The sequence below is a fragment of the Hoplias malabaricus genome, chromosome 2, assembly GCF_029633855.1.
Source record: "Hoplias malabaricus isolate fHopMal1 chromosome 2, fHopMal1.hap1, whole genome shotgun sequence".
Taxonomy (NCBI): Eukaryota; Metazoa; Chordata; class Actinopteri; order Characiformes; family Erythrinidae; genus Hoplias; species Hoplias malabaricus.
In genome coordinates this window covers 53,275,686-53,292,844 of record NC_089801.1, presented here as the reverse complement: position 1 = coordinate 53,292,844, position 17,159 = coordinate 53,275,686, and the positions used below count along the sequence as shown (strand labels likewise).

The 17,159-nt window shown below is 39.7% G+C and overlaps 2 protein-coding genes across 6 annotated transcripts in view; one reads left to right on the top strand and one right to left on the bottom strand.

The window, feature by feature from the left end:
- Positions 1–987: 987 nt before the first annotated feature.
- On the bottom strand, positions 988–8,922 carry dcun1d2b (DCN1, defective in cullin neddylation 1, domain containing 2b). Of its 5 annotated transcripts, none has more exons than XM_066660130.1 (7): positions 8,774–8,922; positions 4,367–4,583; positions 3,857–4,025; positions 3,595–3,725; positions 3,054–3,136; positions 2,600–2,696; positions 988–2,462 (listed from the first exon to the last, which is right to left on the bottom strand). In XM_066660130.1, the coding sequence occupies exons 2-7, from the start codon at positions 4,539–4,541 to the stop codon at positions 2,383–2,385; spliced, it is 735 nt and encodes a 244-aa protein (XP_066516227.1). In that variant the 5' UTR covers positions 4,542–4,583; positions 8,774–8,922; the 3' UTR covers positions 988–2,382. The 5 variants fall into 5 exon arrangements, with proteins under 5 accessions (XP_066516227.1, XP_066516229.1, XP_066516226.1 ...); XM_066660132.1 differs by lacking the exon at positions 8,774–8,922 and adding an exon at positions 8,492–8,707; XM_066660129.1 differs by lacking the exon at positions 8,774–8,922 and adding an exon at positions 6,332–6,415.
- Positions 8,841–17,159, top strand: part of tmco3 (transmembrane and coiled-coil domains 3) — a 25,626-nt gene continuing 17,307 nt past the window's right edge. Inside the window, exons 1-2 of the mRNA XM_066660127.1 lie at positions 8,841–8,978; positions 13,286–13,731. Of these exons, the coding sequence (XP_066516224.1) occupies positions 13,306–13,731 (426 nt within the window). The 5' untranslated portion in view covers positions 8,841–8,978; positions 13,286–13,305. The remainder of the gene's footprint in view (positions 8,979–13,285; positions 13,732–17,159) is intronic.

Sequence of the window (17,159 nt, the reverse complement as noted above, 5' to 3'; positions counted from 1 at the left end):
TAGAACTTACATTTAAGTTTTCTATTTAAAAGAGTTATCTTATGAAAAGATACAAATATTCACCTCTCCTTCTGGAGAAAAGTATATGATGTACTTTTAAGGAACACAACAATTCTCATTTGAAACCTCTACTGTAAAATGAGCCTTTGAAGGGAAATTGATGCTGTCTGTAATTTTAGTAAACAACACTGTACATGTAAAGAGCTTTTTTTTTTCTGACAGTGTAGGTTCTCTGCATTTTTTAGAAATCTCTGTACACTCTCAGAAAAAAAAACATTATTGTTCCTAAAGGTACAAAAAGTGTAAAAGTATCTTTAAAGGTACATTACACAGTCTTCTCCAGAAAGAGAGATGAAATGTGTGAACTTTCAATATAGAAGAGTGTAAAATGAAAGAATGTAAGGCCTGGAGATGAAATGGGGCCTATGAAATCAACACAAGTGTATTCTATTTTGTAGATTTTAAAGTTATGTTCCTGAACTAAAGGAATGTGTTCTCTTGATGCTACCATCAGAGCGACAGTCAGTGTTTCTGACAGTGTACACCAAGATATTATTTACATGAAATTTCAAGCCAGAGATGAAAGGCATGATTTTTATTTGCCTCTGTACATGTGTTTTAAATATGTACTCAATTATTTACATGTTTACAGTGCACTTGAGAGGTGGTGACTTTTCCCATCAGTATTTAATGGGAAATGACTGGGAGATGATGCTGTAATGGCAACTCCCCTTTGGCAAATGGTTGTTTGTTAACTTTATGATCAATCACAAAAATGTATTTCTACTGAATAAATATTTATTCAGTATATTCCAAGCGTTTAAGAGCTTTAAGAAGGTATTATTTTATAAAACTATAGTCAAACGATAGTGATTTCTTGTCAAGTTATGTGTCTTAACATATGACTCCTTCAAGTACAACATATTCTGGTTGCGTGACAAACAATATCTAGCCCATTGTGTTATCTTTTGTTAAAAACATGCTTTATTGAACACCTTCCTTACTCCACAATCAAACAAACAAGTTCAGATTTGATGATGGAGAGTAACAGCTTTTTCCTCTTTAAATAATCTTTATTTACATATTCAATAATACTGTTCTGATGAGCTGAACTCGACTACCCAGGACTCCACAGTCCAAACATAGAACACTCGGCAAGGCGTACCACGTCAGGACAATGATACAAGGAGGCTTGCATCCCTTATGATGGAAATCCATGTCCAATGAACAAAACTGGACAAAAAAATAATGGCAATCTGTAACAGTTAAATGAGGAGATCCAGAACACCATAGCACCTTGTCCAGAATTATACAGAAACAATAAATAAAGTCCTTACAAGTACAATATGAGCTTTCTAGTCAATTTACTGTAGTGTGCAAGTGTTTGCAGAAGAAAACAATGTGAAAAAAAATAGGACAATAAGTGATTAAGAAAACTGTGACTCGACATAAACCAGGAAGGAAAAGAAAAAAAAAAACTTCAGAATTCTAGATAAAAATACTTAAAACTATGTTAAAACCAATGTTTTTTTTTTTGTATGTGGGAAAGCACAATGAGGACATCCAAACCATCCAAATCCAGATAGATTTTTTTTTCCAAATACTTTTTCACATTAATAAATGTCACATATCTCTATTCATATGTTTTTGTAGCAAGATACAGCATTTTACAACTGTAGCAATATTACTTCTGCTGGTGTTCTGAGCATTGCTGCATGTTGTTCAATAACTGACTTTATGAAACTGGATCTTGCGTATTATACAACTTCAGAATATAAGAAAGAAGGCTTTACACTGCTGGACAACTGACCTGAAAGTTTACGCTTCTTGTAAATTTGTAACAATGCGCAGTGACACAGTGGGGGCTATACATGATGCTGCTCAATGAAAACTGACCCTTAGGTTTTCTCTTTAACCTCACACAGCTCCACACTGCGCATCAATCACAAAAAAACATGCACAATCTATTATCCTATATTACACCTCCTTACGGGCTCCAGCCTCGGGACTCCACATGCTATTGATTCTCAGTGTCTCTCCTGAACCAAAGCTTGGTGGACGGTGCAGGGCAGGGTCATGATATCGGTCACCACAGTGACCTTGAGGCTAGGGCGACTCAAGATGGATGAAGGGGGCTCCTCCAGCCTGACAGCATCTGGGCTGGTTCACTGTCGCCCTCTGGTGGCAATGTGCTCCAAGCAATCACACTCATTCCTGATAAGGCCTGGTCAGCTCTCGCATTCAACCCAAGTTCGGTAGCACAGACTCACAACTTAAAAGTCTCTTGCATTTTTTTGATTTTCTTTTGAATCTTTTTTACTATGAAAAAAGTCTCAACAGAGAGATAAGAAGCCACTTTCCTCTCCAAGAGGTAGGTGGTGATTATACGTTTTTGCGCTTGCTCGCTGTAACTATCGGCCGAGCAAATTCCACAAAGTCGTCTATGAGGACTGGCCATGCTCCTGAGGAGAGAATACAAAATATTTGTTATTACTACAGGTCATATCTTTTTATCCATTTCAACTTTGCATAAAGTGCTGTTTGTTTTAGCCTGAGTTTAAACCACCGACGTTCGGGGTATTCTTTTTATCTGCCTCACCTTCCTCGTCATAGTTTGACATGTCATCTGCAATCATGTTTCCAAAGTCTAGAAGGAGATTCCATGTGTCTTTTGGGATAGATCTTTTGTGGTGTTCCTACAAATGATAAAAAAAGGCTAAGCCTTAAAAGCCATAGCAACAACATTTAATAGATTTTGGCAAATATTCTCACAAAATTCATACAAAACTGTTGTTTCCTTGGGCACAGATATTTTTTATGGAAAATTGGGTGTTATTCTGTGGGTGAAATCCTTCTGGTACTTATTTCAGAAAAGTTCAATTATAGCTTTTAATATATTATATCTTTTCTGCATAATTTGATAAATGTTTACAATCATTTTGAAAACATCTGCTTATTGTTTATGATATTGATATTTCAATTATTGTTTATTTTTATGGGAACCAAAACCAGAAGCAACTCATTTTGTCTGGCTTGAAAAAGGTCAGGCTTACCAAAAGAAACCTGTTCCAGAGGTCCAGAAACTTAAACCGGCCCGTCAGCACCAGGTTCCAATAGGCTACAGCCATTTCTAAATCTGAGCAACAGACAGCATTGAGAGACGAAAGTGAAAGGACAACAGGGAAAAGAGGGAAAGGGAAGGAGGGAGAGGGCAGGGGGGGTACGGGGGAGTGATCCATGTCCAGTGTGTCGGACAATGGCCCACTGTGCAAGATTAACAAGGAGGGGTCACTGCAAAACGACAAACGGCAGCCTTGTTTGTATGCCAGCATTAAACAGCACAATGCAGAATCCCAAGTCAGGGAATATGCACCTTAGGAGAAAGAAGATATCTGAGACCAGAGAGTGTCTTCTACTTATCTATGACAAGTCAACTATGAAGTAATTATTGAAAATAATACATTTCTGAGAATTATTATATCTCACATTCGTTCATGTTATAATTTTGTAATCCTTACTGTAGATTTAGGTATAGTTTTCATGACCTATTTATGGTAAACGTTGCTGTTTATTTCCCCTTTGTGTGAGACTTACCTAAGCCTTTCTGGCCTGGATTCTTGGCAAAGTTGAAGGTAAACTGGTAAAAGTCTTTGAACTTTCCAGAGTCTTTGAGCTCCTGTTCTAGTCTGGGTAAGATGGCCTTCAGCTTCTCTGGACTATCGCAGCTATCAAAAGACAAATGCAGTACAAAAAATAATTATTTCAAAAGAAGTGTTACATTTTATCTTTGGTTTTTATTATAAACTAAAATGAAAATGGCGGAGAGAGGAAAAAAAAAAAAAAAAACATTGCTGACCCGAGCTCGGACATGCCGTCTAGGAACTCTTTCCGACTGAACTCGCACTGTGTAGCCGCCCTAAACTTCCAAGCCACCACCAAAACACTCATGCTGGCTGGGTCTAGTGTCAGGTCATCACAGAACTGCTGAATCCCATCAATGCCAATTTTATTTTCATCTTGAGGGTCTGCGAAATGAAAGATAAATAATTGCATGTTCACAACAATGTACATCAAATAAAGCTTTTCTCCAGTTTGAAAATATAATAAAGAACCATTTTGCCCCATGTTTAATAAAATGTTATCAAAACCTATGAGCACAGTGATTTATAATTTTGTACAGCACTGCACCAAATCTAATTCAACTATAATATTTATGCTCCGTTTTACATAAACATTCATGTGGTGAGTATTCTCTATAAACTGACAATTCCCATGATATATTCAGGTTAGCTTGTTGTGCCTTTTACCAACAAATAAGATCTCATTTCCATATCCATTTTTCTATCACATTTGTCTAGCCATTTACCTTTGTATCGGTTGTAAAGCTGTTCCAGCTTCTTGCGGTCCACTGTGCTTTTCATCGATTCTTTATAGTAGAGATCTGGGTTTTGGAAGTAGTTGTCTGTGGCCACCTCTAGTTTCCAGTCATTCTGTGTGAGGCAATAGACAGCTGTCCTCTCCCCAGCTTGGGTGAAGGACATAAACTGGCGGACCTTGTCTTTCTGTGATGACTTCAACTTATGCTGTAAACACACAAAACATGCACAAGACACAGGTCTGATTAAGCAACCTTCTCTAACTTCTTCAAATCTTACCAAAATTACCACATTTTAAATTAGTTTTTTTTATCCTGGGGGGGAGGGGGGTGGATGTCAAAAATTTGAGGCCTCTTGCAGACAGTATTCAGAACTTATCAGTAAAAAACATACTGATAAGTTATGATGCTTTAATTTCCTCAAGTCATGCGTTACAGTCTTTTGAGTGAAACTAACACAGCCATTCCAACTGAAATGGTAAAGTACCATATAACATAACAAACAAGACAGAAAGAACAGAAACATTATAATATATTTATAATATAATAATAATAATAATAATAGGGATGCATACATGGAGGCTTAATCTGAGCCCTCATTTTAAAATTTTAAGAGTGAAGAAATTTTGCAAGATAATTCCAATACAACACCCAGCAAACTGACTTCATTACAGCACATTCAGGTAAACACATTGCACAAACATTAGACATTTACCAGCCAAGTGTTTAATGTGAAATATGTTGATCATCACCCATTTCTACTTCAAACTAACACAGAAAGCTCAAACACATCTAAAATAATCATTAATCATACACTCCTTTGAATAAGTCTTAAGGACCGTGGGAGAAAATGTGTCTAAACCCTGTTTATCCGAGCATGATGCATGTACTGCTCAGAAAAACCAATATAACGAAAACAAATAACAGTAAGATGTATGTGTTATTATACATGTTATTAAGTTATTATAAGAAGTGTATAGCAATTGTATGTATGTGAATGTTTCTATCCTCGCCTCAGGAAAGCCCAACAGACAATGTTTTCATTCATTTAATCAAGTTTGCTGATCGTGGGTGTGCTTAAAACGACCTCAGTATTAAACACAAGAGAAAAAAAATATACTTACCACCCAGATTATTGTTTTGCTTTAACCCGTGCACAGTACTATCTGTTATTTTTAGGAGGTCAGTTCCAAATGACGGAGGAGTGACCAGCCTGAGACCACACACTCATATGATCAAAACTTTGAGCATTTCTGAATGTTTTACTGATTTTCAAAGTGGGGAAAAAAGTTTAACACGACCTCTACAGAGCACACATTTGACTGCTTCATGATTTAAAGTGTGGCGAGTGCTGAAATTAAACTTGTCACTGTAGAAGCCAAGCACAAATCGTGTAACCTTATTTTAACTAGGGGGTGTTCAAACTTTGGCACACAACTGTAGATTTCACGAGGTGGTCTTCACTGACCACGACAAAAACGGGAAGATTACGCTGTAATCCTGTCTGTAAACAAGCACACACCAAGTTGAAGTTGTCTTCCGCTCCACCTTAATGGGTAGAGCAGTAACCCGCTGCACCATTTAAGGTGGAACGGGACTTTCGCCTAGGAAACTTCAGCTTCGCACTGTAAACCGTGTGCACGATAAATACTGTCCTCGTCTACAGTAACCGAGGATAAAGCCTCGGTTAATACACATTCCCATCAGAGTGATAGCAGCGTTACCGCAGCAACGTGTCTGTCAGCTCTCAAAACATCAACAACTGACCTTCCATATTCCCTCATAAACCGCTCCGCCGCCACAGAGCGACACAGCCGCAGGAAAACTGGCCCAAAACACCACCAGCACCAGCACCACCCCCCGACACCGAGCAAAGCCTCCTCCTCCGCTCGGACCCTCTCAAAGTCACAGCTCTAGCTGCAAGTTCGCTGTTTTGCTTTTCGTGTCTTTACCTACCATTTTATCACCCCGCTGTTAGACCAACTTGATAGGCGACAGCCCCCTCGTGCGCACGCGCGGGACTGCGCATGGTGTTTTCGCTTTGGCCTGGGAATTGTAGTCCATTTAATGCCCCCTCTGGTCATCGATTAAACCCTCAAAAACCCTTCTGTGTTCAGCAGAATTACGCAATCTGAAGCTTTTTTTTCTTAAAAAATAGAAGTTTTCTGAAACCTCAAAAATGTCTTAGATGTAACTGTACACCTTCAGGTTTATTCAGTATGCCTACAGATCCATCCATCCATTATCTGTAACCGCTTATCCAATTTAGGGTCGCGGGGGGTCCAGAGCCTACTTGGAATCATCGGGCGCAAGGCGGGAATACACCCTGGAGGGGACGCCAGTCCTTCACAGGGCAACACAGACACACACACATTCACTCACACCTACGGACACTTTTGAGTCGCCAATCCACCCGCAACGTGTGGGAGGAAACCGGAGCACCCGGAGGAAACCCACGCGGACACGGGGAGAACACACCAACTCCTCACAGACAGTCACCCGGAGCGGGAATCGAACCCACAACCTCCAGGCCCCTGGAGCTGTGTGACTGCGACACTACCTGCTGCGCCACCGTGCCGCCCTGCCTACAGATCTATGAATATCAAATATTCCCGGCTTCAACGCCCACTGCTCCACTGCTGGACAGCCTTGTTCCACAAGTGAATGGTAATGGACCCTTATGTTTATTAGGTAAACAACTCTGGCTTTCTGAATTGTCCTGTTAAGCCCCTTTCACACATGCATGATAATGCAGATTTTTTTTCCAGATTTTAACAATAGGGGCTGTATGTGTGAATTAGGGATACACCGATATTGAATTTTTGGGCCGATACGATAACCAATTGGTGTAGCCGATACTGATATTTAACCAATAGTTTGCAAAATCACATTGGAATAGAGCCAAACCAATTATTTTATCATAGTTTATAATAGGATAAACACTTTCTTGAATATTGTACATTTCTGTAGTTTTTAATTGTTTATTTAGTTTCTAGTTCATTTATATTTTATCAAAGATTTGCTGATGGTTCCACATGAATGGTTTTTAGAGAGGTGCCAATTAGAGAAGGTACACCAGGTTTGTTTGGGAGAGACGTAAAATGGCTCCCTATTCATTGACTCAATGTCCATGTGTTTTATACCAGAAGGGTCCTGCACTGTGGTGGTCGAGAGTATTTTTCTGTTGTTTCTTAACAACAGACCTGGAAATTTGCATTTTTTAAACTGCTATAAGTGTGTGTGTGCAATGAGTGAAACTAATATTTCACCTTCCTTTTACCTCAAAACCAACAGTAAAAAAAAAGGTACATTTTTCATAGCAATGGACAACTTCAATCCCAGGGACTGTTCTCTGCATAAACTGTGATTTGTATAGTTACAGGTGTCAGTGCATATCGTCGCAGGCCCTGAGTACAGGGAAATAACGAGTGAGCCCATGTTTGAACAAAGCCAGTAATATTCTGTAAAATCATGCTGTGCCTTACAGGCGATGCTACACAGATTCTGGCTCATGCTTAAAGCACAGCATTTCTGACTGTGAAAACAAGTCTGACATGGAAAATATCCAGCTGTACGCTACATATGTCAAAGGACAACCCTGGAAAATATCTGGACATGATTCTCATAACTTTTTCAAGAGTTCATATGTGAAAACAGCTTCTAAGACTTCTAGGGCTTCTAAGTGTTTTTTTGTCACTGTGTACATGCTCGGCCATGGTGTTGAGGGGTGGGTATATGTGAGACCTAATTATTTATTCATATCTCCTTGTACTGAATGAATGCAAAAATATAGATTTACATAAACTTTTAACGCATTGGTGCGTTCAATTGGAAATGATATGTACTTGTAATGAACAAACATGGCTCTAGTTGGTTAAACAGTGAACTACAACAAGCACTGATTTAAAAAAACAAAAAAAACAAACAAACTACACAACCCACATTGCACTGCTCTTTCTTGATTTGTTTCGGAAGTGAAACAAAAATTTGTTTTTCTGACTTCAATTAGCTAAGCAGGCTAACTAAAGTAGCAGAGAGAGAACAGTTTGTCAGACTTAAAAACTTGCGGAAAATGTTTGAAAACTTGAAATAAAGTGTATCGCAGTTGACTGTTACCTGTGATTTGGTTCGTCAATACACGAACAGACGAGGCTAAAGTTGGCTTCCTAGTGGAATTTCCCGTTCCACCTTAAATGGTTCAGCGGTTCAGTACTGAGCGATTCGGGCGCCGTAGTGTAACTGCAGTACTATTTAAGGTGGAACGGGAAAGAAGACTTAAAAAGCTAAGTTCAACTCGGTAAACACGACAACTCTCGTCAGTTTAACGTTGTCGCAATGTTGAAGATATGCGCCAACAGGGACCGACGTACTCTTAATGTCGTTAAAATGCTGACTTACCTGTTTGAATGGAGAAATTAAAGCTCGGATCAGTGCACAGTGCCCACCTCTCTCTCCCTCTTGCAACTCCCTCTCTGCCTCTGTCACTCAGGTCTGTAATGTTAGTATGTGGCATGTGTTGAGGGGCCGGCAGTACAAGAGCCTATTTGTTCGCTTCATTTTCTGAGAAGTGCACGGCCGAGGAGACCACTCGCACTTCTTCAAGGTAGGCATGTCGTCTCTCTTTTAATTTTCGTCGCCATTTCTTCTTTACCTTACGTGTTGTGTTCGGTAGCATCTCCCTGTTATGATGACAATGTTTATATTCAGCCACTCATTTTGTTATTCAAAGTCTCCAACCACAAGAATACAGAATGTTTGTGCTACTTGTTCAAAAGAACAGGACCAAATGTCGTGATCATATGACAAAAAAATTATGTTTATTGTTTATTGAGAATGGACACAAAATATACTGAGGATGCTCTGAGCTGGAAAGACTTTTAATTTTGTTTTTCCTTCTGAAGCTGTGTTCAGGAATAGGAGTGCTGATCTAGAATCAGATTGTCCTGTGGAAGTGACCATTACAGATGGGAGAAACCTGATCTGAGTTCAGTTCTCTCAGGACTTAGTTTGATAGGGACGCAAGGACACAATTCACCTTTCCTCTCCCTTAAGTACTCAAGGTCCCACTCCGATCATTGATTAAACATTTAAAACACATAAAAATAAATGTCACATTTAGAAATTCAGGACAAGACATTGTATTAAATTTGGCCTTCCATAATTGTGTGAATCAGGACATTCCTGTATCTTTTTCAGTTCACACCTCAGCCTGTCGCCTGCAGCTCAAAAGCTCTGCAAGTTGATGTTAGGTTTATGAAGTAGGATTATGATGTAAGAAACCCTGGCTGTCAGAATTTGCCTCTTTGAGACTGTCTTTTCAACACTGCAGTTTTAAAGTGGAAATGTTCAGACATCACATTGACTGATTATTACGCTCATTGTGATTATATGATACGTATTTTAATTTCATTCTTTTCTAATATTTACATTCCAAGTGTTCCAAAGATGTTCCAAGGATTATGAGCAGTAACAGTAACATAACTGCTATGAAAACAGATACAATTTAATTTTTATAGCTGATATATTATGAACATTAGCAGACGGTTTGATTTGAGCTTTCTTTTTAGTGCCCCCAATTGTTGCACTGATTTCTAACATTACTACAATGAACTATTAACTAGCCAAAACAATTACTGGACAATAACTTCAAATAATATTTTCTACCATAAGGTAGGGTGACCAGACATCGTCTTTTACCCGGACATGTCCTCTTTTTTAGACTTAAAAACATGGCGGAATTTCACAAATGTCCGGGATTTTGTTTTTCTAGAATTTCGAGAAGCGTTTCGTTCACAAACTAGCCCCGCCCTCCCCTACTCCGTTTGGTTCGCTTGAGTGAGAAGGGGGAGCGGTGAAGTAGCCTAAAATCTTCTGATTGGACGGTCTGACTGCAGAGCTACCGTTATTGATCGATAACCTTCTCTGTGAACATTTAATTGGTCAGTCTGCACGTCAGTAGTCCTTGTTTATGTCAGGCAAAGCTCATGTACCTACCCTCCTCTCGAGCAGCTTTGCCGAAATGTAAATGTAAGCTCTCGGGTGAATTAAAAAAGAAATTCCCATGTTTTCCCATGTGTAGCATATAAAGGTGTAAAGGACCTAAAAGGGGCGGCACGGTGGCACAGCAGGTAGTGTCGCAGTCACACAGCTCCAGGGACCTGGAGGTTGTGGGTTTGATTCCCGCTCTGGGTGACTGTCTGTGAGGAGTTGGTGTGTTCTCACCATGTCTGCGTGGGTTTCCTCCCACAGTCCAAAAACACACGTTGCAGGTGGATTGGCGACTCAAAAAAAATTGTCCGTAGTAGTGTGAGTGTGTGAGTGAATGTGTGTGTCTGTGTTGCCCTGTGAAGGACTGGCGCCCCCTCCAGGGTGTATTCTCACCTTGCGCCCAATGATTCCAGGTAGGCTCTAGACCTTGAATTGGATAAGCGGTTACAGATAATGAATGAATGAATGAAAAAAAGGACCTAAAAACATAGGTCCAGCTAAGGATAGTACAGCAGCGAGCTCCAACCCCCTGTCGTATCTCTTATTCAACATCTCAGATCTTGTCACCCTACCATAAGGAGAAGCTTGCAGATGCTTAAAAGAAAGTGCTAATAATCACTATTAGTAGTAATATTATCATTTCTGATCATTCTAATACTGTTGTGTTCTCTAAACAAATAAGTGCAAATAAATAATTTAGAATAAATAATTTAGAGTAAATTCCTCTGTGCAAAAACAATGGCCAATAAAGTGATTCTAATTCTGATTTAGAAAAATTCCCAAGGGCGTTAAGACTACACCTAGTTGTATTCAGCAATAATTTATTGCTATTTTTATTATTATTATTATTATTATTATTCGTTTCACTAAATTCATTTCACTAGTGAGTGCTCCAAGTCATGAAATACACAATAACAGTCAGCATATGGTTATAATCATTTTCCTTAGGTAGAGTCTTGTGTTGTTTGACAGGTGTGGCGTTTAAAATTGGGGCAGGTGCCTTTAGTGTTATTTAAACAACCCGGACCCCACCTACATTAGCTATTCTTGCTGAACCTGTGCTGTCACAAGGTATTTGTGTGTCAGTTCTGAAAACAGAAGCCGTGCTTCATTTGTGCTTCACGCCTCTTCGTAGTTCTCTCATATCTTTCATCTCTCTTCTGAGTCAGTAAAAAGTAATAAATAACGCAGCTGCCAGTAACTGATCATTTTATTTTTCACATGGTAAGTTTACATAATAACCTATATTTGAAGTGCGGGTGCATGAGCTCCTAGTTTTTCTTTATTCTTTTGCTACTTACATATATGTAAAAAGTAGTAATTTTTAATTATTGACCAAAATGACAGTGTCAGAACTACAATAACACCAAATAAGTTTTTGGTGATAATATTTTTAAAGATATCTCATACAATCTATGGCTGGACACACCTTCTTATTCTATGGTTTATTTATTTTTTATTATTATTATTATTATTATTATTATTATTATTTTACATTTAAACATCATAACTATTAAGGACCACATATGGAGATATCTAGACATCATGGTCATCATCATCATCATCTATTCTGCTTAATCCATATCGGGGTAATTTATGAGCAACTAGATAATTCCATAATGTGTTTCCTCATAATTTGGATGTATTATAAATGAATTCACAATGTAAAAATAAAGAAAAACTATTGAATAAAATGGTGTATCCAAACTTTCAACTTGTACCATATATGTAATTTTCTAGAGGATACTGGAATTGAGTCAGTTAAGTTTTGTTACAACATGAAAGGTGTATTCAAAATGACATACTAAATACAGTTCATGTATTCTTTTGGAAGAAATAGGCATGCAGTATGTATTATATTCCCAGTATGCAGCCATAGTGCTCTTCATAGTGTATTATATCCCATAATGTCTTGTTGTCAATCTCAGTTTTCCTTCAAAATTGAATTATTTACATAGTCACCATATTTATAAATACTGACTATAAATGGAGCGGCACGGTGGTGCAGCAGGTAGTGTCACAGTCACACAGCTCCAGGGACCTGGAGGTTGTGGGTTCTGTCTGTGAGGAGTTTGGTGTGTTCACCCTGTGTCCGCGTGGGTTTCCTCTGGTTGCTCCGGTTTCCGCCCATGGTCCAAAAACACACATTGGTAGGTGGATTGGCGACTCAAAAGTGTCCGCAGGTGTGAGTGTGTGTTACCCTGTGAAGGACTGGCGCCCCCTCCAGCGTGTGTTCTTGCTTTGTGCCCAGTGATTCCGGCAAGGCCCCAGACCCACCGCGCCCCTGAACTGGATAAGCGGTTACAGACAATGAATTAATTAATGATAACAAATGGAGAAGTGTACCACAGCTAACAAAATGCAGATGCTAAAGTAATTGGTCATGTGAGTGTGCAGTATGCTACATGATAAATTTAAAGCTTAATACTATACTTCATATTACAATGGGCAGTAATAAGCAGTGTAGTAGTATATGATTTTGAATACAACCATTGTTAATCAATTAGGGCTGGACCATCATTAAATATCAATATATATTGGAATACAAATCTCTCAGTACTAATGATAAGATTTTTAAACGCTTTTTCACTGTTTCATTATACATTATTTACAGGATCAGTCACTGACTGACATTCATTAAAGGGCACTGTTGTCAGTAATTTAAATAAATATACTCTTGACAAAGCCAAGAGGTTTATGTTTCATGTTTCTTGTTTGTTCTTGGCAGTTTTTCTGTGGCTTAGTATCAGAATCAAACCCTAGTATCAATGTCTAGGTAATGGCATTAGTATTTGTATCAAAATCATTTGAATGGTACCCAAAACTGATACAGCTGTTTCTTACTGACTCTTTTTCAATTACATTCTCTCTCTCTCTCTCTCTCTCTCTCTCTCTCTCTCTCTCTCTCTGGGTTTTCTCCAGGTGAAGTGCCACTAGGCTAAATGCAGGCCCTCTGTGTGCTGCTGTTTCTCAGCGTGGTGGGAGCACTGCAGCTGGGTGACCAGGTGGCCCAGCATGTCATCAAGCTTCATCGCGGGCGGGGGGCAGCCGCTTCCCACGGCCACCAGTGGGTAGCGGAGAACTGCCGACGCCTTTCTGGCCTTCTGCGACAGAAAAGCGCCGCTGTAAGGAAACTGGAGTTAGCAGCAAAAGCGGTGCGACGAGACCGGTCACTGTCAGATGCTGAGAGGCTCTTCCAGGTGCACACACTGGAGGTGTTCCAGAAGGAGCTGAACGAGAGTGAGAGATCTGTGTTTCAGGCTGTGGTGGGCCTCCAGCGAGTGCTGAAGGGTGATTTCAGAGATGTGGTGAACATGAAAGAAAGCAGTCACCAGAGACTGGAGGCACTCAGAGAGGCTGCCATCAAGGTGAGAGGTCCAATTGTGCTGAAGGCCATCTCTTGCAAAAAAAAAAGGGAGGACTTGTGTTTGTCTTCATTTGCTTGGTATGATTCAGCATGGACTCAGACCCAAGGCTAATTCCAGAATTTTTCTGAAACTGCAGTAGTATTTTTTGCACTAGGCAGAATGGTATGGCACAATACTGTAATCAGTCTGAACCCAGAGCTATCACTAGACTGGTTTCAACTAACAAACCAGGAAAATAGGTTGGGTTGTCAGGAAGTTGAATAGTGGTCACATGATGTGTCAAGTGATACTAGTGTTTACAAGTTCAGATTTACTTTTACATTGCTTTTAGAAGAGTCACACAGAGTGATTCTGGCAAAACAATTTTGGTAATCAGAGTTCAATGACAAGGCATGATATATTTGAGATGATTTTCATTGACCAATCAGTGGTCTATACTATTTCTAGTCTGATCTATAAGTTCACCCTTTTGAATTCCTTGATGTTGTGATGTAACAGATATGAGCCCATTCAGTTTAAAGCAGTTAAACAGCTTTTTTCCCACCATCTGTAGCAGAATTACTAGATTAAAACATGTGTGGGAATATGATTAAAGGAATGCTAGGTAAGGTGGTATTTTGTTCCTAGGCTGCCCCTACCGTTGTAGAGTGAAATTCATTTTTACAGCACTGCCCTCAAACCAAGGAGATTGTTATATATATATATATAGCCCTTTTGGTTCTGGCTTGGTTCCTGTTCACAAACCAAATCTGACGCTTTTGGCACATTTCCACCAACGTGAATTGGTTTGTGAAGCAGAACCGGAAACTTTTATTCCCAGCTGGAACCAAAGAAGAGTAGGTTCTTCAGTGCAGAACTGTGAGGCCAAGTTAAAGAAACTACTACTGGTCTGTGAAACATCACAATGATTTTAAAGTAGAAATACTACTTAGTGTTCCTTTACTTGTGCTGTTTGTGGCTGCCTTGCAGCCTACCAAATGATCCCAAAATCCAAACATTTTAGTAATCAGAACATGCATAGATAATTTCACATTTTGATCTCAAATAAATAATTAAATAAACAAATAAATACATACCTGTAAATTCTAGGGCAAATAATGCTTGGAAAATGTGAAAACCTTGTTCATGTAAAAACAAATGATGACGGCTTATTTCTTGCTGTTATTTCACAGGCCTCCTCTTACCTACTATTGTATTCTTTTGTTAGTGACTGATAGCTTTTAAGCAATGGCCCTTCAGCCAGGCATGAGCAAGAAGTGACAGGCAGGGCTGATATACTCTTGTTCCTCTGGTAACAGCATTTTTCTGATGTTTGGCTGAAGCGCTGGGGTTTTTTCGCTGTGCAAAAGGTTCTTATCGCTAACGCTGAAGGACAGCAGCAGGGGTGACTCAAGACTGCATTACACACTGCTATCTGTGTTTGCCAGACACTAGTGAAATGTATGTATATGAGACAAAAAGTGCATGTTCCTCTACTGCGAATAATTGATATAGATTTGTCTGTATTAATGGACAAAGCTGGATATCTTTGTTGTATATAGGACCTACTCCCCTGACCCCAACAAGCCAGGACCCTTTGCACTACATATAACAGCTGTGGAGATTAGATCTGTAATGATAATGTAGTTATGATCTCAACACTTAAGAACATGTATTTTTGTACTTAAGACAGCAAATTTTAACACTGTAGTTTTAAACACTAGCAGGTAGCTTTGCAGTCACACAGACTCAGGGACCTGGAAGTTGTGGGTTCAAGTCCTGCTCCGGGTGACTGTCTGTGAGGAATTTGGTATGTTCTCCCTGTGTCCTCATGGGTTTCCTCCGGGTGCTCCGGTTTCCTCCCACAGTCCAAAAACACTCATTGTTAGGTGGACTCAAAATTGTCCATAGGTGTGAGTGAAGGTGTTGCTCTGCGAATTGACTGGTGCCCCCTCTAGGGTGTGCTCCCACCTTGTGCCCAGTGATTCCGGGTAGGCTCCGGACCCACCGTGACCCGGAACTTGATAAGCGGTTATGAATGAATTACTTAATTAATTAATGCCAAGTCAACAAGGGTCGCCCCATAAAGGGCTGACGCCCCCTCCAGGGTGTGTTCCCACCTTGCGCCCAGTGATTCCGGGTAGGCTCCGGACCCTGAATTGGATAAGTGGTTTCAGTCAATGTATGAATGAATGAATGAACGAATGAATGAATGAAGTCAACAAGGTCAGCAAACAGGGCTTTATTGAGCAATCCTGTTTGAAAATAATTAAAAAATATTTTCATGTTTTGATGGTTCAAAACAACAGAAGCAAAACTCCAGATGGATGTGTCAAATGGAAAGCAACAGCCAAACTCAGATCAGTAATAGTCTAAATAGGGCTGTTTCAATAATCGCAGTATTGTAATACAGTACTGCAGGGAATGGCAAGCATATATGTATATATGTTCTCCCTTTGTTTTGCTAGATCTTTCTTGCTTCACAATTTAGTGCATGTGTAATAAATGTTAAATAAATTTCTTACAGAAAAAAATTTGTAAACAAAGGACAAGAGTATGATTTTCCCAAACAGTTGGCATATGAATTGTTGCGACTGAACGGCTGTCAGTCTTTGTTTTATAAAATGGAAAAAATGCCAGCAAACTTCGTTGCAAAACAAAAAAAAAAAGCTCACTTACGTATCCTTTCAGCTTTCAAACAAATGAAAAGGGGGAGCCTGGCAATTTAGACAAGGCACTTGTGAAATGGGGAAATATGAATTTGAGCTTATCTACCTATCATCTATAAACTGAAGCCCAACGGCCTCCACAAGCATGAATCAGCCATTGTACTGACATTCTAATGTTGCTTATCCACTCCATAGTACCTACTCAGCTTGGCTTAGCTCTACATGCTGTTTTGGTTTGTGGTACAGGTTGGTCCCCCCCCCCCAGATTTGCTTAATGGATAATCAAAAAAGAGCTGAGCCAAGCTGAGTAGGTACCTGGCAGTTGAAAAGTGGCAAAAATAATCTTTTTTTTTTAAATATTGTTTGGCACATTTGATGACAAAAATAACTGACTGCCCTTTTGACTGAATACTCCTTAAAGGATTAGTTGGAGCAAAATCTCCACTTCCCCAAGTAGCACACTTTTCCATTGACATTGATGGTGTTGCTATGAGGCCAGCCCAATCAAATCTAATCATTCATTCATTCATTCATTATCTGTAACCGCTTATCCAGTTCAGAGTCGCGGTGGGTGCAGAGCCTACCTGGAATCATTGGGCGCAAGGCAGGAATACACCCTGGAGGGGGCGCCAGTTCTTTGCAGGGCAACACACACACATTCACACACTCACACCTACAGACACTTTTGAGTCACCAATCCACCTACCAGCGTGTGTTTTTGGACTGTGGGAGGAAACCGGAGCACCCGGAGGAAACCCACATGGACACAGGGAGAACACA